The sequence below is a fragment of the Pleurodeles waltl genome, chromosome 6, assembly GCF_031143425.1.
Source record: "Pleurodeles waltl isolate 20211129_DDA chromosome 6, aPleWal1.hap1.20221129, whole genome shotgun sequence".
Classification (NCBI taxonomy): domain Eukaryota; kingdom Metazoa; phylum Chordata; class Amphibia; order Caudata; family Salamandridae; genus Pleurodeles; species Pleurodeles waltl.
In genome coordinates this window covers 920,576,430-920,603,125 of record NC_090445.1, presented here as the reverse complement: position 1 = coordinate 920,603,125, position 26,696 = coordinate 920,576,430, and the positions used below count along the sequence as shown (strand labels likewise).

Below are 26,696 nucleotides of genomic sequence, written 5' to 3'. Positions count from 1 at the left end.
GGTACTACATCTGGGAGGATTGGCGTGAGCCCCCCCCTTCCTCCCCCTAACTGGTGTGAGGCATCCATAAGGTTACTCCAACAAGGCGGCGTACAACTTTCGTTTCCAATGTGTTGCCTGGGGCAATGGGTTTGACCACCGTTAGGTGCCCGTTGGCACCTAGTTACATGTATGTATCATTGTTTTATTTTCTTACAAAATCAATAAAAATGTCTTTATAAAAAAAAAAAAAAATGTGCTGCCACCACTACTAGTTACTGCAACATCAGAGTGGAGGAAGAAGTAGCCACTTTCTCTCAAAATGGGGGTCCTCTTTGTGTTTAGTAGAGTCCGGCTCTAATGATGAACTATATAACCAGTGAGTTCTGTTTAGGGGAAAAACAAGGCTAACGAAAAAGAAATGGCAAACGCAGAATGGCACAGCTTTTCTAAGCCATGCTAAGTAACTATGTTCCAAAAAACCCTTACACCACAGAATCAGGAAAGCATCGAAATTAAGGAATTCTGCAAGACTACAAAATCCTTGAGCGCTTACAGTATAGTTTTAGGGATGCAGCTTTGGATTCCTGTGTAGGAAACACAGCTAATGACATAGGATCCTGAAATCTTCCATAACTGATCACACTACATAGTCGGTTTCTTCAATATCGGCAAAAACTATTCTCTGTAACAAAAGACCTGCTTTTTCTATAAAGCTGCAGTTCAAGGAGGCAGCTGTTGATCTAGGTTGGCCTCTCAGTATCACGCCAAGAAAAGATGGAAGTTTCCCTCAGAGGTACGCCAAGATAGTGAGGTGTTCACTTAAGTCCTGAAAATGACTATGAGCTGGTAGTCAAAGCAAGAAAGAGGTTTGCCATCATCCCATAATCTCTATTGGGAAATCAAAGGACAGACTGGATTGTCTTGGATCTAGTCAGAAGCGATCCTTATGTCACATCCAGACATCATTTAGAGGGTATGAAAGTGGCCAAATGGGGGCTCTGACTAATGTGACGCATCTTTGCCAAACTGGACTCACTCGTAATTCCCTCCTTGTTTGATAAATAAAGGAAGAGGAAATCAAATAATCTTTCAAAACATTCCATACTACCATGGTGTTTGCAAGTCCTTTGCTGTCCACAGATAATTTTCCTGGGTAGTAAGGAACTTTCCCAAAAACACACTACTATAGAATGTAGACTGGAACAGAATCTATACTGCGGAAGAACGAGTTACTTACCTTCGGTAACGACTTTTCTGGTGGATACATTAGCTACCTGTGGATTCCTCACCTAATGAATACTCCCATGGCGCCAGCATTCGACGGAAATCTTCTTCCTAGTCTCTGCACGTCGACGAGGACGTCACTCTAGCCCACGCAACGCCGTCTGACGTCATACAGGCAATAAGAGGTCCTCGACGACGTGCCGACGTCAGTACCAACATTTTTTACGTGCATGAGAACAACCACCCAATGCAATGAAAGAGCAAGGCAACATCCCATAACCTTGTAAAATACACAATATTGCAATGAATAGCTGTAAATTTAATATAACGAACAAATATATGCAAATCATGTATGTACACAAAGATATATACATATATATATATATATATATATATATATATACAGATAAATATACACAAGTATCCATATATACAACATCTATTGCAACCTTGAAGACCAAGAGGAGCGCACTCAAGGATTACTTGGTAAGACCAGAAAGGCAACGGGGAGGCGGGTGGGACCGTGAGGAATCCACAGGTAGCTAATGTATCCACCAGAAAAGTCGTTACCGAAGGTAAGTAACTCGTTCTTCTGATGGATACAACTACCTGTGGATTCCTCACCTAATGAATAGAGTCCCAAAGCAGTACCACTCCCGGTGGAGGGTGCCTGTATGGTCAAACCAAGAAATCCTGCAGCACTGACCGTGCAAAATGGCCGTCCCTTCTGACCTCAGAGTCCAAACAGTAATGTTTCTCAAAAGTGTGAAGGGACGACCAAGTTGCGGCCTTGCAGATGTCGACCACAGGAACACCTCTGGCCAAGGCCGTAGTGGCCGACTTAGCTCTGGTGGAATGAGCTCTATTGCCATCAGGAGGATCCTTCTTTGCCAAAGAGTAACAGATTTTAATGCAAAGAACAACCCACCTGGAGAGTGTTCTCTTGTGGACTGCCTTTCCTCTCCTCTTGCCCACGTACCCGATGAACAGCTGATCCTCCAGCCTGAAATCCTTTGTTCTATCAATAAAGAAGCTCAACGCCCTCTTTGGGTCCAGACGGTGCAGTCTTTCTTCCTCTTTAGAAGGATGAGGCGGAGGATAGAACGTGGACAAAGTAATTGTCTGAGCCAAATGGAAGGGTGAAACAACCTTCGGGAGGAAAGCAGCCTTGGTCCTCAACACCACCTTATCCCCATAAAAAGTTGTATAAGGGGGCTTTACCGATAAGGCCTGCAACTCACTCACTCTCCTTGCAGATGTTATAGCCACCAGGAAAACTGTTTTTATAACCAAATAACTTAAGGGGCAAGAATGCATAGGCTCAAAAGGGGACCCCATAAGGAAAGTCAGGACCAAGGACAAATACCATTGCGGGATAACGAATGGTTTTGGAGGATATTTATTTAGAAGACCTTTCAAGAATCTGATAACAATAGGGGATTTAAATAACGATGGTTGGTCTGGAAGACAAATGAAGGCTGACAAGGCCGACAAATAACCCTTAATGGTAGCCACTGCACAACCTTTCTGCGCTAGAGACAGAGCAAAAGACAAAACGTCCGATAGATGAGCATGTAAGGGATCAATCTGCCTCTCGCCACACCACGCAACAAATTTAGACCACCTATTAGCGTAGATAGATTTAGTGGAGTGTCGCCTGGCCGCTAATATAACATCCACTACATCAGGCGGGAGAGAGAAGGAACTCAGGTTGCCCCGTTCAATCTCCAGGCATGTAGGTGCAGACTCTGGAGGTTGGGGTGTAAAACCTGCCCCTGCGACTGCAAGAGGAGGTCTGCCCTGAAAGGGAGACGGAGCGGAGGGCACATTGAGAGTTGGAGAAGGTCGGAGTACCACACCCTCCTTGGCCAATCCGGAGCTATTAAGATGACTAGCGCCCCGTCTTGGCGAATCTTCCTCAATACTCGAGGAATCAAGGGTATGGGAGGAAACGCGTAAAGCAACTGGCCGCACCAGGTTATTTGAAACGCGTCCCCCAACGCTCCCTGCATCGGATACTGAAGGCTGCAGAATAACGGACAATGCGCGTTCTCCAGAGTGGCAAACAGATCTACCCGAGGAAACCCCCACCTTTGGAAGATCAAACGGGCTTGATCTGGATGGAGACGCCACTCGTGGTCTGCCGAGAATTGGCGACTGAGACCGTCCGCACGTACATTCAAGACCCCCGACCAGATGATTTGCTACCAAGCAAATCTGATGGTCCTTTGCCCAGGACCATAGTCGAAGAGCTTCTCTGCAGAGAAGGTACGACCCTACTCCTCCCTGTTTGTTTATGTACCACATCGTGGTAGTATTGTCCGTCAGGACCTGTACCGACTGACCACGAAGGGAAGGTAGGAAGGCCTTGAGAGCCAGACGTACAGCCCATAACTCCAACAGATTGATATGAAACATCTGCTCCTCTGGAGACCAAAGGCCTTTGATCTCCAGATCCCCCAGATGAGCTCCCCACCCTAGAGTGGAAGCATCCGTTATGACCGTTGCCACTGGTGGCGACTGCGCGAACGGCTTTCCTTGTGAAAGATTGTTGCTCGCAATCCACCACTTCAAGTCCACAGCAGCATCTCTGGAGATCTTGACAGCTCCTTCTAGATCTCCTTTGTGTTGAGACCACTGCCTTCGGAGGCACCACTGAAGAGCCCTCATGTGCCAGCGAGCATGCGTGACCAACAGAATGCAGGAGGCAAACAGACCGAGCAGACGAAGGACCTTGAGGACTGGAACTACCGCTCCATTTCGAAACATTGGAACCAATTCCTGAATATCTTGAATCCGCTGAGGCGGAGGAAAGGCTCGACTCAATGTTGTATCCAGTACTGCCCCTATGAACAGGAGGCGCTGAGAGGGCTCCAGGTGAGATTTGGGCTCGTTCACCGAAAAACCCAGGTCGAACAACAACTGAGTCGTTGACTGCAGATGATGCGACACAAGCTCCGGCGACTTGGCTTTGATCAACCAGTCGTCCAAGTAAGGGAATACTGCTATCCCCTTCCTTCTGAGCTCTGCCGCAACCACCGACATCACCTTCGTGAAGACTCGAGGTGCTGAAGTAAGACCAAACGGAAGGACCGCAAACTGATAGTGCTGCGATCCCACCATAAACCGGAGATACTTCCTGTGTGACTTGAGTATCGGGATATGAAAGTAAGCATCCTGCAAGTCGACAGACACCATCCAATCTTCCTTGTTCAACGCCAAAAGCACCTGAGCTAGGGTCAGCATCTTGAACTTTTCCTGTTTGAGGAACCAATTCAAGATCCTCAGGTCCGGGATTGGTCTCAACCGACCATCCTTCTTGGGAATCAGGAAATACCTTGAGTAACAACCTCGACCCCTTTCCTGCTCTGGGACCAACTCTACCGCGCCCTTTGAAAGGAGGACTTGTACCTCCTGTTCTAGCAACAGGAGGTGTTCTTCTGAACAATAAGATGGGAGGGGCGGGATGAGGGGCGGGAACTCCCGAAAAGGAAGGGTGTAGCCTTTTCCCACAATACTGAGAACCCAAGTGTCCGTTGTAATAGTCTTCCACTTGCGGAGAAAATGCTGTAATCTTCCCCCTACAGGAGAGGAGTGAGTGGGAAATGGTGGAAGCCTAAGGCTGCTTTCCCTGCTGCACCCCTCCAGAGGACGAGGAAGAAGCAGAGTGCTGCTGAGAGGCTCCTCTGGTGCGGGCCCTCCCTCTCCCTCTGAAAGATCTATAGGGATGGGAAGAGGCAGGTTGCTGGAATCTCCCCCAAAAGGAAGAGGAGGAAGAGCCGCGCCCAAATCCCCGAAACCTCCTGAAAATCCTGGAAGAGGCAGAGGAAGAAGGAGCTTGGAGTCCTAGCGATTTGGCTGTGGCCCTGCTCTCCTTAAAACGTTCCAAGGCCGAATCTGCCTTGGCGCCAAACAGCTTGTCCCCATCAAAAAGGAGATCCAATAGGGTTGACTGCACATCTGCAGAAAACCCCGAATTACGGAGCCAGGCCTGTCTCCTTGCCACCACAATCGTGCCCATTGCTCTGGCCACCGAGTCGGTCGTGTCCAGCCCAGACTGAATAATCTGGGTCGCGGCAGCCTGGGCATCTGAAACAACATCCAAAAGACCCTGGGGAAGCTCCGTAAATGATGAGGAAATGTCATCCATAAGAGCATGAATATATCTCCCCAGGATACAAGTTGCGTTGGTGGCCTTCAACGTCAGACTGCAGGACAAAAAGATTTTCTTGGACTGCGCATCCAGTTTCTTCGAGTCCCTGTCCCCAGGCACCGTCGGGAAAGAACCAGGCGCTGATTTGGATGAACAGGAGGCCTGCACCACCAAGCTCTCTGGTGTAGGGTGCCTAGAAAGAACGCCAGGGTCAGTTGGTGCAGCTCGATACCTCCTGGCTACGGCTCTATGAACCGCTGGGGAAGATACTGGTCTCTTCCACACCTCTAGCACCGGATCCAGCAAAGCGTCATGAAACGGCAATAGAGGCTCTGCCGCAGCTGAGGCCGGATGAAGCACCTCTGTCAGAAGGTTCTGTTTTGTCTCTGCCACCGGCAAAGGCAGGTCCAGAAAACTAGCTGCCTTCCGTACCACTGCGTGAAAGGAAGCAGCCTCCTCCGTGTATTCCCCTGGAGACGAAAGATCCCACTCAGGGGAAGTGTCCAGCCCACTGGCTGTATCTAGACCATGCAGTCCATCACCCGAGTCCTCTAGTTCTCCTTCTTCCAGGACTCGTTGGTACTCCTGCTCCTCTAATAAACGGAGAGCACGTCTCCTCGAATGAAGCCTCTGCTCGATACGCGGAGTCGACAAAGCCTCCGCCGAAGCCGAAGATCGGCGCCGATCTTCAGAAGCAACCGACGCTGCGTCCGGCGCCACAGGTAGCTTCGGCGCCGATGAAAGAGCACTCGGAGCGGATGGACCCACCGGAGTCAGGACGAAATCCGGACGACGGAATGGAAATCTCCGGGACCAATCCCTCCGAAGTCACCGGAGCGGCCACCGGCGCCGACACCGGCGCCGAGGCCACGTTCCCAAGAGGGAGAAAGGGCATAAAGGGTGCCGGCCGTAGAGGCGCAGGATCACCCAATGAAAAGTCCAAAGGGCCAGCCGGAGCACCCCCTGGAGCCATCTGTTGGAAGATGGTATACATCGCATTTAGGAATGCGGTACTATCGGCTCCAGGGGTGGGAAAAGCCGGATACTGGGGTGCCTGTATCGAAGGCGACCCCGACGCCGGCCTCGACGTCTGCGACGCCGGAGACAACACCAGAGGCTGCACCACTTCAATCACCGACGCCTGTCCAGGTGAAGTCGGTGACGCCGGAGAGGGCAACAGCGTCGATGGATGCGGCGTGACCGTGGGACTGACCTCCCAAGTCCTCCGGCGCCGATCCGAAGACCTGGAACGAGTCTCCTTGCTTGAATGGCGCCGTGCTTCTCTACGGCGCCGGGAGTCTCGATGACGCCGATGCCTTGGCGAAGAAGACTTCTTATGATGTTTTTCTTTCTTCGACTTCGCCATAAACAACTTCGCCTCACGTTCCTTGAGGGCCTTTGGATTCATGTGCTGGCATGAATCACAAGTCGAGACGTCGTGGTCGGAGCTTAAACACCAAAGGCAGTCGGAGTGAGGATCCGTAACTGACATCTTGCCCCCACACTCACGACAAGGCTTAAAACCCGACTTTCTCTGCGACATTATTACTGCAGCGAAGGACTACGCAGCAAAAAATACACTGTAACCACGAAAGTAACAGTTGCTCCATCGAAGATAACCGTTTCGAATGCACGGAAAAAAGGGAACTGACGTCGGCACGTCGTCGAGGACCTCTTATTGCCTGTATGACGTCAGACGGCGTCGCGTGGGCTAGAGTGACGTCCTCGTCGACGTGCAGAGACTAGGAAGAAGATTTCCGTTGAATGCTGGCGCCATGGGAGTATTCATTAGGTGAGGAATCCACAGGTAGTTGTATCCATCAGAATGGACTCTTATCTTGGAGATGTTCAGCATTGCGCTGCAATGTGTCTCTAAAACTATTAAGCCTTCACTCCTGTGTTAAAGAGCATAAACTAAGAATGGAAAATATATTTACTGTGCAGGATCTGACAAGAGAATGTAATTTTTGATGGCTAGATTACTTTATCTAATGGTCACAAAACAATGAAGCTAAGGATTACATAGACTAATGATTTTCTATGGTTCTTGGTTAATTAAGAATAGTCCAGGTTTCTCTTCTTTCCCAATACCCTTGAAATAAGTGGTGTCTCAACTAACCTGTGAGCAGCAAAAGGTTTGTTGTACAAAACGCATCCTTAAGGAAGAAAGCCTCTAAACCTTTTAGCTATAATACAGAAAAAGCAACTAAGTGGGGATGGATAACCGCAATAAGGGATACATAAAACTGTAAGTAAAATAAGCAATGCCTCTAGATCATTGTAACAGTTTCAAAGACCAAGCAAGGTAACCTCCACAAGAAAACAAATCTCAGAACAAAATGGGTTCCCATATTCAAGGATCTGCTGAAACACTTATGAATAGCATCTCCCTATGGATCAAACTTCCATCAGCTAATGAGTCTCTAAGCTTATCCACATCCAGCTCTTGGGATAGGCCTACCCACACTTAGCAAATAAAGAAATATCCTTATGATACACTAAAAGGACCATAGAAAATACGAGCTAACACACAACTGAATCCTCTCAGGGCCTAATGAAAATTGCTGGGTTTTACACAGAAACTTCTACTTCGCATCATTACTAAACTAACTGTAATTCAGAATAAATCAGTAATGAAAGTCACCATCCCATCAAGACTGAGATTTGTGGGAACATGAAAAAGCCTCTTTGATTCACTGGGCGATTTTGACTGCTAATAGCAACTGCAAACTACGGGTGAAACTCAAAGGAGGAATGAGGAATTACAGGTTTCCCCAATAATGCCCCATTTCTAAGAGGGCAACTAAGGTCCCACTTGTAAACTCATGATATGTTCACCAGCCCGGTCATCAGTACTTCTGATGTCAGCAACTCTTGTGGGATGGGGGTTAATACTCGGAAAATTACATAGCACTCAGCATGAGATCCTTAGGAGTCTTCATCTGCGCAAGCCAGTAAGATTTCAAAAGATCATTGCAAATTAAAAGACAACCATCAAACAGTAACTTTCACACCTTGAAACTATCCACTCACTTTCTTCAGTCAATGTGTACAAGATATATTCAGCATTATTTTAACACCTTCATGCTTGACCATCTACAAAGTGTGGTAATGGCCTATGCAGAATCCCTTGGTCCTACAGGTCCTTTGGAAATTGAACCCAACCGATGTCTACAGGAGAAACATAAAGAAGCTCCTTGCATGTGGGAGACAACCCAAACTTAAACCTGAAAGCAAAACAAATGGCATTCAACAATAAACACTCACTGCTAACATGGCTGTGAGTGTGAAATTATTACAGCACGTAATAAGTGAATTGGCCCAAAAAGCTTGAAAAAGTTCTAACCAAGGGACTCCGTGGATGCTGAATTTCCAAAATATGTCTTCTGGGAGCTTTCATCTTTAACCTTATGGAAAAAACTACAGGCTAGAGACAGATTCGGTAAATCTGTATATCTACCATCTAGAGATTTAATATACAACATGGATGCATTTCTGGCAGTAGATGAGCAGTTCTGCCAATTTGCAGCATACTGAGCATTTTATTTTCATTTTAAAGTGTTACTTTAAGGGTCTGACTCAGTCATGAATATCACAAATGTTCATCTCTAACAAATAGCAAGAAATTGCAGCAAATACAACTGGAAAGTGCTGAGCTTTTAAAGGTCACACAAACAGAATCACTAAATAATTATGGGAAGATGCAGAACTAAATAAAAGTGTTTACTTCATTAGCACTGATTTCGTCAAGGGACAGCACTATCTTAAGAAGCCAGTAGGGGGGCAGGAGGGACAGGAGACTGCCAGTGGGGGTGTAAAGATCCATGCGTCTTCGGTCACTGCTCAGACATGGGACCCGTGCACAATGTGGTAATGGAACCAAGCTATATCCGACTGGTGAGTTCAGGATAAACTGTTCCTATTGGAGCAGGGTCAAGAATGACATGCAAATGACTTGGTCCAAACTGAGGTTTCATTGTGTGTAAAATAATAATGTTCTGGGATGCGGCTCAAAGTTAACCAGTGGCTGAGATTTCATTCAAGCATTCTATCTATCACCTTTTTTTGTATACTTCTTTTGTTACAGTTATTTTTTTTATCACAAATATGTGGACTGGAGTGGTTAAGGGAAACTGGAACTTCAACTGGTGGAAACTAACAACCAATTATAGTCTAATTATCAAACAGATTCAAAGACACAGAAGACATGCTGGGCATCACCGTTAATACTGTATTTTGTTTACAGAGAATGAGAGAAGAAAAAGCAGATAACGGTGCTTTGTAGATAAAAAAAATCTGAGCTGTTACCAGTTTAAAGTTTGACAAATCAAACACAAGATAAAAAAATGACGTTTCGGACCATCTCTGATTAAAATCGTATATTATGAATAAACACAAATAATGAAGAATCACAGTATAAAGCAAGGAGACAAATGTAAGGAAAAACAGGTGCAAGCACTGTAACAAATAAACAAATATCTGAGGGGCAATGTGCGACGCTGGCGTGTTTTAAACAAGGAGCTAAGAATAAAGCCAATCTATGGCCACCTGCAATGTCATTTTATATACTTCGAAATAACAGTTTTCACATAACCAGTTATGTTTCTTACCTTGAAAAACAAAAATGTTGGAACAGAACTAATGTCATATTTCTCTGATATTTCCGGAACAGCTTCAGCTTCCAGCTTAAGAAATAAACAGAATAAACATGTTATGGGGTGTCATTTGTACACATTTCTATTATACTCGTCAGTTCGGCTTATAACATTCCCAGATGACATCACTGCGGACCGTCTGTATGTTTAAATGGAGTTCAATGCAAAAGTTTGCGGGACATTTGCATTTAAATTAGACTTGCTCGGCTCGCATGTCACCCAAGGAGTCTGCACCGAGTCAAAACAGGTTCAGAGGTTTTTATTTTGTTGCACATTTCAAAAGATGCCTGCAGGCAGCGAATAAAATTTTTGGTGCACTAGTGACCTAGTAAATTTTCAATCATATGCAGCTACAACTATATTGAAATCCATAAATCACTGACCCCAGTTATGTCATGATTACAGTGCTTATTTTCTGCCCACAGCGATTCTTGCTGTTTGCTCTATTGACTAATTTCAAGAGGCAGTACATCATGAGTGACATTTGCAGCCTTCTGCAAATTATGGAGCAAAAAGGGAGTATTTCTTCAATAACCTATTGATGTCTGCTAAATGTTACTTTTAACACCTTCATGGTTACTGAAGCTCAAGCAGGTACACTAGCTTGTTACACCGTTAGACAACGAAACGATACACTAGTTAAATATACATAATATTTTAACAAAAGTGTGCTGCTCTTTTATGACTGTTATACAAATATATTGGGAAAACGCACGTAATAACAAAATTAAAAAGAACAAATAATTATTAACTTGGCACGTTTGTGCCATTTTTGTGGTACAATGATAAAAAATTATTTTGCAGTTACTGCGCTAGAACAACAGCGGTGGTTCTTAAACTTTTCACTTTTTGCAACCCATTCAAACACAACTGAGAGCCAGGGACCCCGAGACATTTACTTGCTTTAAACCTCAACAATAATTACACGCTATATGAACTCAGCAAATTTACTTTCCTTCTAACCACTTCTAGCGTTCCGAAAGTCCCTGGCTGTGGATAATCAACTGGACCCCTACAGCACCCGGATACCCTCACAGTGACAAGAAGTGCTCTACAAATGACTTATTAATTGACTGACTGCAACTGCATGTTTAAATAAGAGAGCAATTACACACCAGTATACAATCCAGGTCGTATTCATAAATCAGAAGGTAATTATGTAAAATCAGAGGACTCAGCAGAAGTCGTGGGATAGAAGTATTAACTGGAGTGACATTGGCCTCTAAAGGCACAGGACAGGAATCAAGCTTGGTATGGACAAAGCCGTAGACCATGCAGGGTCTTAGTGTCAAATGTGCCAAAGATAGTGACTATATAAAAGTGAGAAGACCAGGTGCTCATTATGTCAGAGTACATGCCGCCTACTTTGTTGGTACTCTGCCTGTGGAAGTATTTTACCTCTTCTGAAAAGGGGAAGCTTGCCACTTTTCCAATACCAACAGCATGGGTGCTTGGAGACTGTAAGTGGCTACTCATGTAAAAGAGCAAAAAGTAAAAAGTGCAGCCTGGAAGGTCCTTTGGGCAGACTATCTGTGCAAACCTGCATATACCAAATAATGGTTAGAATACTGGCTTTCTAAGTGTGCAGATGCACATAATTTTCTAGAAAATTATAAGGATTTCAAATGTCTTTAGTCAGAAGCTGATCACTAGTTCAGGTTTGAGCGTGTTTTAATGCATACAGTGACTGTATGCATTCACCCATGCCCAGTCCTGTACTAGCAATCAGCATGTGACTAAAAATATTTTTAAAATCTTATGACTATTTTAAACATAGCTTCATTTATTTCATTAACAGGTATGTAAAAAACAGTATTATTCGTACTCAATGAAACTACTATTCTCCCAGGAGAAAACACCTTTATATAGTTATTCAGCTCAAAATACGTATGATAGACAGAACACAATGGTTAAAGGTCATTTGGGCCATTGGACTCCTCAATAGGCATCACTGACTCCCTGGGGTTCACACATCACTAGCTAAGAACGGCCTATCTACAGAAAATAGGTACGTCTTGATGAAACAATCGAAACATGTGAAGTCAATTCAATAAGAAAATGTTACGCATGTAAACTATAAGTTAAGTCACATGTTAAATACTTCCTTAAACAGTTTTTTTTTTTTTTACAGTAAGGTAATGATTCCAGAAAAAGCTATTTTATCACTTAAAAAGTTTTTAGCCTCCAGTCAGCAGCACAAAAACCAAATAACCAAGGCGTTCTCTGTGTTTTTAGTTTGAAGCAGGACCATTGTGGAAGAACATGCAGTCCAGTCTCCTGTTTACAAGCCCCAGTTCTGCTTTGTCATCAGAGGTTGGAAGTACATGGGTGGTATGAAAAACTTTGAGTTTACTGATCTGATTTTGTTTAAAGCTGCTTTCTGTTTTATATGCCCTCTATAGCCAACCATTCCCACTCCCTGAAGCGCACTCGTCTGTATTCAATATCTCTATCCATACCAACTTCCTGTACCTATATAAACTATATTTTTCCAAAGGGATTCTCCTCACTGAATAATTCCTCTTGCTGTCAAATAAACATAAGACCCTGCGCATGAGTAAACCTAATGATTTACATTCATGGTTTATTTAATAATTAATGATTGTTTGTGAAACCTTGACCTTGTTAAACGTTCCAGGCAATTACTTCCACATAAACTGGTTTACATTTACCATCTTGTTTGTGGACATATCTATCTCCCATGATATTGATGTCTTTACAGTACCAATGACATTGCTAAGGGGTCCATCAATCACTGTTTACATAATAATAAAAAGAATCATAGAGACTTCAGAATCCAGATATTGGGCATTTTTCAGGAACGTAAAGGGCAGAAGTAAGCAAAGTTTGCTGTTATTCAAGAAATTAAGTTAGTTTTTCAGGAAATGTGTATAAATTACAACAGCATCCCGGGCACAAAAAACTATTCTCACATGCCTAGTATATGCCAGAGTAGCTTCAAAAATTACACTGACCCACTGATTTAAACAAATTAAAAAGTAACATCATCTCTTAGATCAAAATAAAACATGTGGCATTTCGTTTAGGAAATTGCCCCAAAAGAGATCAACTGAATTGGTAATCTACTCCTGGATGTAAATAATTGGAACATCTATATGCAGTTCTCATCTGCACAGATTGCACAGATTGTGATTCAGTGCACTTGCCAAGTCATTTTCCAACGTGGTGTGGATCTTCTCAAAAAGAGACACATGCTGCTGAATCATTTGCAGAGATACATTCTGTGAGACTTATCTGGGAAAGTGCCGAAATCGATGAATATGTGACTCCCCCTCAAAAAGGATGATGTAATACATTGGCAGGCATGGTGACTACCAAAGAATGTCTCCTTAAGCAAATTTCTGAACAATATCCAACAATGGTGATATTTTCAGAGCTTTGGCAAATTTGAATGAGAGACGCATGAAAAATCAGAGAATTATTTCACCTAGAAGAAGATCATAAAATATCCTGTGGTAGGTGTTAAGTGTGGAACAGAAACTTCACCAAGTGTTAACATATCAATCAATTTATCGGATTTGCTGCTAATCTACAGACCGTGAAAACACTTACAGTGCTACAAATATCTAGAGTTGTTCCTAATCTAGATGGTCAACATGTGAATGCATCCAAAGGTGAACAAACACCCCAGGACGATTCACAGCACCACCAACTAGAGCACTTATTTAATATTTCTAATCTTGGGGTTTATGACCAACTAAAGAAAATCATTTACTGTGAAGGCATAAACCCGATATCTGAAGTGGCACCCAAAAATAGAAAATGCTGTACTTGCGGACAGTGTGTTTTGGGTAAGTTGGTGTCAAAGCCCAAGGAATGAAGAAGCTCCACAGTCCTACAAGGAGCCTGAAGACCATTATAGTCTTGTAGTGGATCCTATTAAGTTTTAACAGGAATCAGGAGTTTAGCTTAGCCTTCTAGCTTGCAGGTCACCTGGTGACTTTTAACCTACTTAGCTTGCTCTGTCTTAGCCTATTTATTTAACTAATTCTTTAGAAATGGCTGCTATGTTTATAGTCAGTGAAATGTTTTGATTTTACATTATCAGTGCCACTTTGTAAAGGCACCACCATCAGCGTCAAAGTTAAGTAAGATACGTAGGCATTCAGATCATGTCCCTTTCCCACTTGCATGTGACAGGAACGTGATATACTTTAGGAGGGAAATGTTAATTTAATTACCGCCCCAAGCATGCCTCCTTATCTATTGTTTGAGAACATACCTGCATCAGGGGTCCTACAAGATCTATATAAATACATCTCACGCAGACAAGGTTATCAGAGGGGTTCCTACCAAATGCTACTGATGCCATCTATGCTACACGTCGCCTTGATGCAGACGCAGCCTCCGTTTACCACGAGGTCTAATCTAGAGAGCTCATTCCACTGTAACAAGGGTTGGGGGTGCTTCTCATGGCCCTGGTACTGGCAGATTAGGTTTAACACACTTAGCTCTCTTAGGTTAGAGATTAGGTTCCCCATGCTATTGTTTTATGGACATTTTACATTTCATGTTTATTGCAAGATAGTGGTGGCCTTTGTATTTACAACGCTCATCTTTACAATTTAGCACCTTGCATTGTTCATTAGCTTAAACATTGCAGCTCATGTATTTTACAGTAGATTGCAGTCTTGTTAATAAAACCTATTGAAAACTTTACTCCATCTTCTTCATTGCCTGTGTGTTACTGAGACTTATTACTCATGTGAGAAAAGGGTACTCTCCGTTTAACCACGACTTCCCTGAGATGTCGCATTCTTGAGTCCGTACAAAACGGCTGGCCGAAATCACCTTTTACTGCTTGGGTTTTTGGTGAGGTACTGCTTGTGAGCCGGGGGGGTGGTCCAAAAGCTGCAACTTGTTGTAGGATTGGCCTAGTTGCCTACAAACAAAGGTTCTCTCATCCGTAAACCAGCAGTCTTGCCTAGGAGCAAGAGTCCAACTACAACAGTCCGAGGAAGCCCTCTTGAGATGAATTTTCAGACATAAATAAACCTAAGTTCACTTCAAGCACATTACTGCAGCAAGAAGTGACTGAACAATTGGGAACTACTGTAACAGGAAGGCAATGTCTTGGTGTTCAGACACTTTCTATATTAATCTTCATTGGCAGTTCAACTGCTGCTACCACCACACAGTAGGCACACGTTTAAAATTCCCTCCAAAGATCAACTGGGCATCTGCTTGATTATCTTAAATTATTGAAGAAAGTGAAAAGGTCTCTGTATTTATAGTGATTTTGTAAGACGTGTCTACAACAGCATTATTTTACAATGCCACCAGAAGTCCTAGGACAAATGCTGAACTTCAAAATACAAATACAATGGCATATAACACATCACTTTTGCAATCCTAAATCACAGGACAAAGCTGCAGTAAGAATCATAACCAAACAATGAACAAGTATTCAAAAGAAAGAACACATTATTTTTATCTTGATATGGGGAGCTTGGCTGGCTGAAGGATTTGAACTTGGTTACCACATTCTTCATCTAAGACATAAGAAAGACATTTTTCTTTGGTTGATTTGTCTTTTTACTGGTTAAACCCTATGCACAGTGTGGCATTACTATGCTTATGCAAAGTGGCAAATCACCAATTCCATTTTATTAGCGGAAGGGATGTGTGGTATACATTTTGAGGTTTTGCATGGTACTGCTTATTGACACAGTAGGGAAAAAAAGAGATTCATGAATGGTGTGAGGGCAGATGCCCAAAAAACACAATTTCATGGGGAAAGAAAACTGGATGACTTCGGGAAAACACTGACAATACGCATAATGAGCAATGAAATGGTCCGGTGTTAATCTTGTGACAGAGAAGCCAGCATTGATACAGAGAAGGAGAAACTAGTGATCAGTTTGTTAGTGTGTTGAAGGGAATTTGCCACATCAGTCATTTGTAGATGACGGGAGAGTAACTGATACTGGATCAATTCATTGTGCAATGTCATGATAATCCAACTCTTTAATAGGGAGGTACAAGGGAGAAATACAAAGAAATTGGGGTGCAAGAAGAAAATGGCAAAGAGATATGAAAAGAATGTTGCGAGAGGGTGCATGATTAAAATATTAATAGGATTACAGAGTACTGGTGCGTTGGACAAGGAGAGGGGCGCTTTAGCTCACACATGAACAAATATTAGATTTTGGAAGTGGGGTAAACCTGTTACTGGTGTGAAGGTTGAGAGGATTTGGTTTATAGCAAGTTGTAGCATGCTATAGTTAAAGATTGTGCTGCTGTGGAGAAGTGGACAATTTGTTACAGTGTGTCGAAAGAAAAAGCAGGGGATTTTTTTGTTGAGGAGAGACCAGGTGAATGTGCTGAGATGTTCAGGTACGTGGTACTTTTTGTTGAGAGGGATATGAAGTGAGGCAAGGTTGCAAAACACAAAGTAAGGTAGGCGGGGACTGCAAATAAACCACCTGGAGATAAGTGCTCAATGTACACTAACACAATCTGGCATTTATTTTACAGAGCATAAAAATAACTTATTACAGAGAAATTGCGCATGGAACAGAATTATGCAGGAAGAGTCCAGGTCTGTAGATCTCGAATTTAGCTAATGGACGCGTTAAGTTGTATTTATCTGAGCCTGACCAGTCATTTTGGGTTGGACAGAACAGCATGGTGTACCAATGGTATTGCAAAATGGTACAGGGGAACAAGTGTTGGGTGTCAAGAAGCTAAATTACTGAGAATGAATCTGGCAAGACGATAGGGAAAAAAAACAGTGGGTGTTGCCTGCGCTTATATCGATGATATTAAATAGAAGAATATGGTACCTGCAAGGCATCGTTCTAGGACAATCTGCACTGCAGGTGACACCAGTTGTAATTACGTACTATTACAACACAACGTTTTAACTTTTGCACTGACCTCAAGACATCTGTTCAATATAGATATCGGACGGCTGAATCCATGCCAGATACTCACCAACTATATAAAGGGTTTCTGTTTAGAGTAATTGTATTTACATAGATGTTTTATGTATATCCTGAAATGGATCGGACACTTCAGGACCTAAATTGAACACCCTTGGGGTAGATATCCAATCTATTAATAATTGTCCACACTCAGACCATGGTAAGAGCCCATCGCTATCATCCCAACAGGTTGATACTAGTATTGATGAGTGTTAGAAATGGAGTCTTTGATTGGTAGGCAGGTTAACCCCTGTCTAAGCAAGGACCCTCACTCTAGTCAGGGTGAAAGAAAATCACGCTCAGTTAACCCTCGCTCACCGCCTTGGTAGCTTGGCACTAGCCGGCCGGCTTAACTTCAGAAGCAATGTGTAAAGTATTTGTACCAACATACACAGTAATACAGTGAAAACACTACAAAATGGACACCACACCAGTTTAGAAAAATAGGTGATATTTATCTAAATCAAGCAAGACCAAACAGACAAAAATCCAATATACACAAGTCAAAATATGAATTTTCAAAATAAGAGTCTTAATCAATAGAAAACAATGGAAACTATGATTTTGCTCAAAGTACCTCGTTATTGTAAAAAATAAAGCACACGGGGAGTGTGCGTCAGAAAAGGAAGCGATGCGTCGATTCCTTCCTTGTAAGGGAGGCCGTGCATCGTTTCTTCTCCGGTCAGGTCGGCGATGCGTCGTTTTTCTCCCCCGCAAGACAGCGATGTGTCGAATTTCCAGACGGGGCACCTCGGATCCGCACAGAGTCGGGTGACTGACGCACACGGATGATGCGTGGAAAATCCGGCCACACAGTGTTAGAAAACTGCACTGCGTGGGGTTTGCATCGTTATCAGCAGCCGCAAGCAGGATCACACTGTTTCTCCAGCAGCGATGCATCGATCTCCCAGCCGCGATGCAGGTGGAGCGTCTATTTTAACCACGAGGCCAGCGGCGCGTCGTTTATCAGCCGCATTGAAGTGATCTGATTTTCAGGGGTTTTAGGTCCAACACTTATACCCCTTTCTGCCTTTGAAGATGGCATACTTCAAAGGAAAGTCTCTGTTGTTCACAAGATCCTGCCTTGCCTAAGCCACCCAGGCCAGGCTCCACACACACACCAGAGGGTTGGAGACTGCACTGTGAGAGGGCAGGCACATCCCATTCAGGTGTAAGTGACCACTCCTACCTCCACTCCAGCACAGATGGCTCATAAGTATATGAAGGCTACACCCCAGCTCCCTTTGACTCACTGTCTAGAGGGGATTCACAAACGGCCCAATTGTCAAACTGACCCAGGTAGGCAATCCACAAACAGGCAGAGTCACAGAATGGTTTAAGCAAGAAAATGCGTACTTTCTACAAGTGGCATTTTCAAACTAACAATCTAAAAACCAACTTTGCTAAAGGATGTATATTTAAATTGTGAGTTCAGAGACCCCAAACTCCACATTTCTATCTGCTCTCAAAGGGAAATTATACTTTAATAATATTTAAAGGCAGCCCTGAATTCAACGTATGAGAAAGATAGGCCTTGTAACAGTGAAGACTGAATTTAGCAATATTTCACTATTAGGACATGTAACACACATCAGTACATGTCCCACCTTTAACATACACTGCTCCCTGCACATAGGACTACCTATTGCCTACTTTTGGGGTGCCTTCCATGTATAAAAAGGGAAGGTTTAAGCCTGGCAAGTGGGTACACTTGCCAAGTCGAATTGGCAGTTTAAAACTGCACACACAGACACTGTAGTGGCAGGCCTGAGCCAGTTTTACAGGGCTACTAAGGTGGGTGGCACAACCAGTGCTGCAGGCCCACTAGTAGCATTTGATTTACAAGCCCTGGGCACTTCTAGTGCACTTTACTAAGGACTTACAAGGAAATCAAATATGCCAATCATGAATAAGCCAATTACACATACATTTTACATAGATAGAAACACTTGCACTTTAGCACTGGTTAGCAGTGGTAAAGTGCCCAGAGTATCAAAAAACAGCAAATACAGGGTCCAGCACACATCAACAAACTGGGAAGCAGAGGCAAAAAATTATGGGAGACCACGCCAAGGATGCCAAGTCTAACAATCAGTCACAACATTAGACTATCTTGAGCATAGTTCTTCAAGTGATCTATTTAATCTTCAACAGAAAATAATTAAGACTAATAGCCTGGCCTCAGAATGTTCCATTGAAGTGGTATTTGCACTCCATGATTTCTTCTCTGAACATCTAAATATCTTTAGATCAAAAAAGCACCACAGTATGGTAAAAGTGATTACACCCAGTCAGATTAGTTCCTAGAACTTCAGTGCAGAGTCTATTTCCTAAAGTCATCTCTACACAGCAAATAGCCTTTAGGCATTTCAAATTCATTAAATTAATGTTACTTTTTCTTGCAAGACCAGAAGCACCTCTCCCACTAAACTGATAAAAGACAAATGGGTCACTCCCAATCTCCTCAAATACAAGTAACGTTTTCAAAGGTTCTATGGATATTGCAGCAGGTAAGTCAAGTAGGAGTATGACTGATAAAGCATGAGCATCAAAATATAGCCACACAAGAATGATTCTTGCATGTTTACCAGGGGGCCTGCTATCATCATGACTTGGTCAATATAAGTGTGGTAGAGCACTGTAGAGCACAATGCCTTGCGCAGAGAGAAAAGTTGTTGGTGGCTTCACATTTACGATTGATTAGCGCTATTAACATTTATTTATTAAACTTCTGTAAAGCAAGGTTTAGCCAGTTCTTCTACTCATGGACCTCAACAGAGTTTATGACTTGTTGGGAACATTACCCACATTCTTGTATAGTTTTATGAATGACCCTTTGTTCAGATTTCTAAATTGACACTAAATTTGCATTTGCCCAAGCCAATTTGGCATTGCATTCTTTACAGTTGTATCCCTTAGCACAAACACATTTCTAGTTATTTTTTTATATCAAGAATGTGTACTCTTGTGTGTGTTTATATATCAAAAGTTGTGCTTCTCCACACTAATCAATATACTTATATTATTATACTAATTTATCTGATGTGTACGGATGGCGGTTTCTGTGCACTATGGTCTTAATTAACAGCATTATTTCATTGAGAGTAAAGAGAGGTTTCAGAAGCAGGTAATGTGTTTTCTTGTGTCTTTTCCTCAAATTAGAAAAGCTGTGGATTTTGGAGGAAAATGTGGGCCTTGGCTGGAGCATGATAGATACATTTTAATGTATATTTACGGACGGAGGTGGTGTTTTCTGAGAGAATCTGAATGGTGATCCTCCGAGATGTTCAGACTCAGACCAAAGGTCCCACACCATCGTGCCATGCAGATGGGTACCCCCTCTCCCCCAGCCGAGTGCAATGGTGTCTGTGACCATAGAAGGATGGACTTGTGGTTGATAAACAGACTAACTTTGAGATTGGCGATGTCCACCCAACTTATGCAAGTCTAAGTCGACTAACTGGAATAATTCCACCTGAGCCAAGCGGCTCCTTTGGTGCTGTAAACATTACCCTCAAAGGCACCCCTTGGCGGCCCTCATGCACCATCTGGCACACGGAGCCAACACAATGCAAAAGACTATAAGGCCAAGCAAATGTAACACCTTTAGGATCGGAAGATGCATCCAAGTCAGAAACCCCAAAATCATCTTTTTAACATCTATGATCCTCTTATTAGAAGGAAAGGCCTTCACAGAGGATGAGTCCAGCACTGCACCTATGAAGGCCAGACTCTGCTTTGCAGTCAGTTAGGACCTTTATGCTTTGATGGCAAAGTGCAAAACACTGAGAAGAATCATCATCCATCGAAGACTGACCAGCGCAGGGGACTCATCTGCTAGTTGTCCAAGTATGAAAATATTTTGACTTTCAAACTGCTGAAGGCCTCCTGGAATTTCAAAACCAGCAAAACTTAGCTCAGAATGCCTCTGGAAGGGTGTAGACGTCAATGCTCCTCTCTTGCAGAAGTGCAAACTCCATGGCCCCTTTGATTAGTAAGGCAAAGACATGTGACTTTAGAATGAAGGTGTGTGCTGGAGATCACTCCCCGGTGGTAGAAGATCAGTACAGTGTGAGGGACAGGATGGAAGGGCAAAGCCCTTGCAGATCAGCTGGCTGGATGACCCAGCAGCCTTTTGAGGTCGTCTCTCAAATAACAGAAGAGTGAAAAAAGCCTCTTTTCACTGAAAGATGGGGAGCACAGAGAGGTTTTGATACAAGAGAGGAGAGAGGGAACTTGATCAGCTGTTGCTGGTAATGGCAATCTTTAGATCCAACCCAGCCATGAACGGAGTGGTAGATTTGCTGAGGTGTCTCAACCAGCTAAGTGGCTTATATCTGCCAGGACTGGAAGGCTCTGGAACAGTCCTTGAGTGTTCTGCACTGCCAGTGGAAATGCCACATTGGTGATTCCAGATCAAGGGAATTAGCTATAGCTATAGTATTCTTGAAGTGTTCCAGGGAATCGGCTTTTTCTCCAAGCAAGCCACTCGCCATTGAAGGCGATGTCCATCAGAGTGTCCTGGACAGCTCCTGAAATGAAAGCGGAGCATATACAGGCATGGTGCTATAGCAGTGATGAATAACCTGCTCACACTATCTGCGAAATCCAAGCCACACTTCAGGATCAACTTTGAAGCATTCAAGGCATCAGTGACAAAATCAGAAAACAGCTTCTTCATGTGTTCTGGTAGGCTTACAAGTGCTGCCCTGGCTACTCCCCCAAATGGTATGGAGAGTAAGATTGCCTGAATCAAAAATGTTCAACACATGGGGGTCAGCTATTTAGACTCCCTGTCCAGAGAGACCAATGGGTGGCAATGTGCTTCAATTCAGAGGGCGAAGTATGAGTCACCAAGCTTCTCCCTCAACTGTGTAAGGACAAGAAGTTAGGGTCACCCGGGAAGTCATATAGGGTCCAGCAATTTCTTTATTGCCAGAGAAAGGGAATATCCTTGACAGACAAACATGTTCCACAGTACCTTTCTAAATAAAAGTAATAACTCACAAATGACGAAGTAGAGTGCACAAAGTCTGTAAAAATGTTAGACTTTGATTCAGTTGACAGCAAGGTTAGGCTGATATTCTACAGCTTTATGCACCACTGTGGAAAAGGAGAATTCTCCATTTGTTGGGAATCTAGGGTGGCAAAGGTATGTGTCCTTCTGGAGAGTTATGCAGACCGCGTTTTGTAAAGCAAGATAAAGGATAGCATAAAAGTAAGAAAGAAGAAGCAAATTGTTGGAATCTGAATCATTTCTCGCAGGGTTATGGCCTTCAAATCTCATCTGAATAACTCACGCATCTAAATACATTTCTGAACCTAAGGAAGAGGCTGTTCATTCAGGCATGTACGACCTCTTCAGTCACCTGGATTATTTCAACCAACTTTGACTGCAGCAACCATGACAACTCTGAGCCCAGTGCCATGATTGACTCCAGGGCGATAGTGGAGATGGTGCCAGTCAGACAGGGGGTTGGACTGTGGTTGTGGATCACTGTGGTCACTAGCCCAGAGGACCAGCATCTATCACCAAGCTCAAAGGAGCAGCTCAGCTTTTAGGGAGTGGCCCAGATGGTAGCAGAGCCGAACTAAAGATACCGAGCATTGTCAGGCGGAAGGCCTCTACTTTCAGGGTCAACCGACTGAACAGTGAATCCAGGTCGATATTTTCCAGCTTCAGAATCAGCTAAAAGGAGGAAGAGCGCAGTGACAGGGAACTGCACTGTGCTATAAACAGGACTGTTCCTTGAAGAAGAGGATTTTTCCTTGCCAATGCACTATTTGCACTTTTGATGGGGAAGACCTGTTGTGAGGTGACACCCTGACCAAATATAACATGGCCCGCCTCTTCTTTGATGGTCTTTGGGTACATCAGGGAACAACAATTGCATGTCATAAAGTCATGATCAGATACCACATGCATGATTATAATGTGTGGATTAGCTTGCAGTATTTGCAATAGGACTTCTACTCTGAAACTCTTTGCTGTAGATATTGACCCTGATGCTGTTGAAGCTGAGCAATTTTAGTTAGTGAAGTACCGACAGACACATCAAGAACGCCTAAATGAGGCATGGGAAAATAAGAACTGACGTCAGTGTGTATGGTGGTGCCTATTATATTCACACACGGAGAAGCAAACTGGATTAAAGAGACAACGCTCTTGCCTGGAAATTGCTCTGGTATTGGGGGACCGCGTCCCTGACTGGTATAAAGTGTGTATACAGCTTTAAAAAAATGAGGAGAAAAAGTGCCACACATTATAAAAAATTTAAGGACTGGCTTCACACATCCTCGTGGGTGTAATGCTTCATCATTGGCCGTCCTTGCTCGAAAAAGAATGCTCTAATGGCAGACAGGCTTCCTGTGTTTGCATTAAGCACTGGAGGATGACAAAGGAGTAATGCGATCCACAAAAGAAAATAAGTTAAAATACTGGAAGCCTTCTCCTAGAAAAGTACCTTAATTTGGGAAGGGGACAACAAGATCATAAAAAATACGGGAGATACTGGAGAGTGACTATTGCTTCTGCATCAGACAGGTGAACATGTTCCAGCCAGAGGCCCCATCCAGACTCTGTGGCTTTCGTCAGGACCAAGAATTCCTAATAGGCTGTGCTCTAAGCATACATGCAATTTAACACACAGCAGGTACACACATAAAATAACACATCTTCGGTTTCTGCTAAACGCTCGAATGCTTCTTCCCTCCCTCGTCGAAAGGCTGCAGACGCCTTTCAGGTATTTCGTCTGGTTGAGCCCTTTGAAGAATGTGTGACTACAAGGCTTCACTCATCAGATTCCTCCATGAGGCTCCCCAGAGATGTCTCGTATCCCATTTGCTTTTCACTGTGTTAGAGTACCTTGGGAGTATGCAAACACAGATAGCCCACATATTCCTCTTGGTCCCCTTACCCCTTTACCCTAGAGGGCCATAGGTTGTGTATCAGGTGCCTAGTATATGCCAGTGTTGTCAAGTCCAGTGTGTGGAGTTGCGGCTGAAGCTGATGGAGAAATCTTTTCCTGGTCAGTCTGACACCTAAGAAGCTATTTGTAAGATGAGGAATATGCAGGAAGATGTATCAATCAAAATGCATCTTCCTAGCAGTTTCCTTCTTCAGTGATGTAAACTTTATAGAACAAACAGCGCTGTTTGAGAACTCAGTTGATCAGGACGGTAAACTGCATACTACATTTAAGGAAATATTTAAATAAAGAGCTGGCTATCTAAAGGTTATAGCAAGAATATAATTCCAACCACAGAAGATCAGTGAAATCAAGAGCATGCATACAAGAAAGAAACTACATGACAGAAACTGTTGGTGTTGACATTTTATAAAGGTTAAATAGGGTTGCAAATACAATTAAGTACTATAAAAAACAAACAACAACTCAAATGCGAATTCTACTATTCTACTAAAATTGAACAAACAGGTTTAACTATGATTCCAAAGACATGTGCCCTCAGTATGCTAATTAGGTTCATTGGCAAGGCATTTTAAATAAACAATAATATAGTAAACATAATGTAGACTTACCTTCACAAATGTAACATTTGGGTGTTCTTTGGCTAACACAGCCATTACTTCGTTCATCTGAGAGCACTGAGGAGCCCATGGTGCCCAAAAATGGACAACTACAAGTGATCTGCTAAAACAAAAAAACACGCTGCATTATCATGATCTCAACAAATAATGTGCAAGAAAAATATCACCTTCAATCTTAAAAATACAACCTACACTGAAAGTATGTAGAAAGTGCACCCAAATATACTGTTCTGTCTGTCTGCTGGGGACAGTGAGGTTGTTTTTAGATCCCTCACTCACTCTATCCCTCGTTGTTACTTGCATATACAAGATCTTCTGTTTTCCCTCAGTGGAAAAAACGTGTTTCTGACATAAACATAAAAACTACTTAAATGAGGTACTGGGCAAAACATTTCTGTTCATCTATAAGTAGTACCTAAGGGTGCACTTGCATCCTGCTTTATCCGATGGGCACCTGACTGCTTAATAATCTTTTCAGAAGAGCAAAAATAACTCTAAGAAGGGTGTAAACCATTGGCATCGTTTAGGTCACACTCTCATTGATATGCAGAAGTGTTGGTTTTCTTAGGTATGAGACAAGCTAATGACCTTGTAGGCTATGCAAGTAAAGACTTGTTAAACAGTGAGTGCGTGTTTTCCTAGCCTTTCCGCATTGTTTCCGTGCAGCATCTAATTTTCTGATTTACCAGAAAGAAAAACCATGAAAGACTCTAGAGAACACAGTTCCAGTAGTCATGATGAGGTGCATTTTGCACTCTCACGTGTTGCACCTGTCCTCCACTACACCTACCCTAATTCATTGTGATTACGTTTGCTCATATCTGAGGCTTTCTTTCAGTCATGCTGAAAACATCCATACATCTTTCATGGGTTTTGACATTCTTCCGAGAACAATATTCATTCCATACGTGTTAGATCTTGCCTGAGACAGCACTTACACGGTCTCTTGGGAGACACTTTCTTTAGATTTTGTGTACAGCCCACCCTTTACATAACACTGATTGGCTTCGTCATCAATCTCATTTCTTTGCTTCTCTTTGGTCAGTCTGTGCTTGCTTCAGCACTTCTTGTTTTTCCCTACCACTGAGCGCGGCCAAATACTACTTCATTGCTTAGTGTGTGTCCTTCCACTACTCCTCGGAGGTACTTTTTATTTTTATTTTATTGTACCAGTACATGTGCTTGCAGGCCATCTGCCCCCACCGCTCCCCCCAACACCCTTTGTCCCACTCCACTTTGTTGCTGTGCCGTCACTTGTGGCTTGCACTGCCCCCTCCCATTTTGTTGCTTACTCCCCCTCACCTTGTCTCAGTTGTTGTATGCCCCTTTCTGCCAGAAATAAAAGCATGGGCAAAGCCAAATGTTCTTGTCTACTAGAGCTACTGGCTTTGTTAATGTCTTTTTAAGCCAAGTTGTACGTCAATGCAGCTGCTTCTTAACACAGCTGAAATAAAAAATAAAAGAACGAATTTAAAAGGAACTATGCCGCGGCCAGTGCTGGCCGTGTCATAGCATTTTTTTTTTTTTTTTTTTTTTATTGTTTTTTACTTTCAGCCATACTGCAGAGCAGCCGCGTTGCTGTACAACATGGGTAGAAAACACATTAACAAAGCAAATAGCTCTGAGGTAGGCAAGACATAATGGCTTTTGCCAATGCTTGTTATGCTTTCTAAGAGGTTCTCTAAAAGCAGGCATTGTTTGACTAAACAGGGGAAGGTGCCTCCTCTGCCATACAACTCAAGCTGCACTTCTGAGATGATGCCAATTAGTACCAAATCCGATCTAGAGTTGGTTGTGGTTCCATACAGAGGGGGCTTGTGGGGTGATACAATTTGGACTGACCCTTGCGCAGTGGGAACAAAGACTAATTTACCTGTATTTGGTGCTGACCTGCAACACCATCATCCCATTGTTTCAGAACCTGAGTACTTACGAACAGTTTACGAACAGTTCTAACAATGGGACTCAATCCTGGTCTGTAGCACCATTTACCCACTGCTTCAGAGCCAAAGCCTTCATGAGCCCCTTTCAGTATGCGACTCAACGTTGTTCTGTAGCACCACCAACTTACAGTTCCAAAAACAACTCCTACAATTACCTCTTTCAATGCTGCATTCCAGTGACGACCTGTAAACCCTCCCATTGCATGTTAATATTAGACCCTTGCAAACAGCTCTGCCAAAGCA

At 43.3% G+C, this 26,696-nt stretch overlaps 1 protein-coding gene across 2 annotated transcripts in view; it reads right to left on the bottom strand.

The window, feature by feature from the left end:
- The window catches only part of GLRX3 (glutaredoxin 3), a 131,677-nt gene that overhangs the window by 79,405 nt on the left and 25,576 nt on the right, over positions 1-26,696 (bottom strand). The window contains exons 2-3 of one of the 2 annotated variants that reach the window (XM_069239737.1): positions 24,502-24,610; positions 9,970-10,044 (exon numbers count right to left, since the gene is read on the bottom strand). In XM_069239737.1, coding sequence (XP_069095838.1) covers positions 9,970-10,044; positions 24,502-24,610 — 184 coding nt within the window. Of the gene's footprint in view, positions 1-9,969; positions 10,045-24,501; positions 24,614-26,696 lie in introns of both variants that reach the window. The other variant, XM_069239736.1, reaches the window with a different exon arrangement.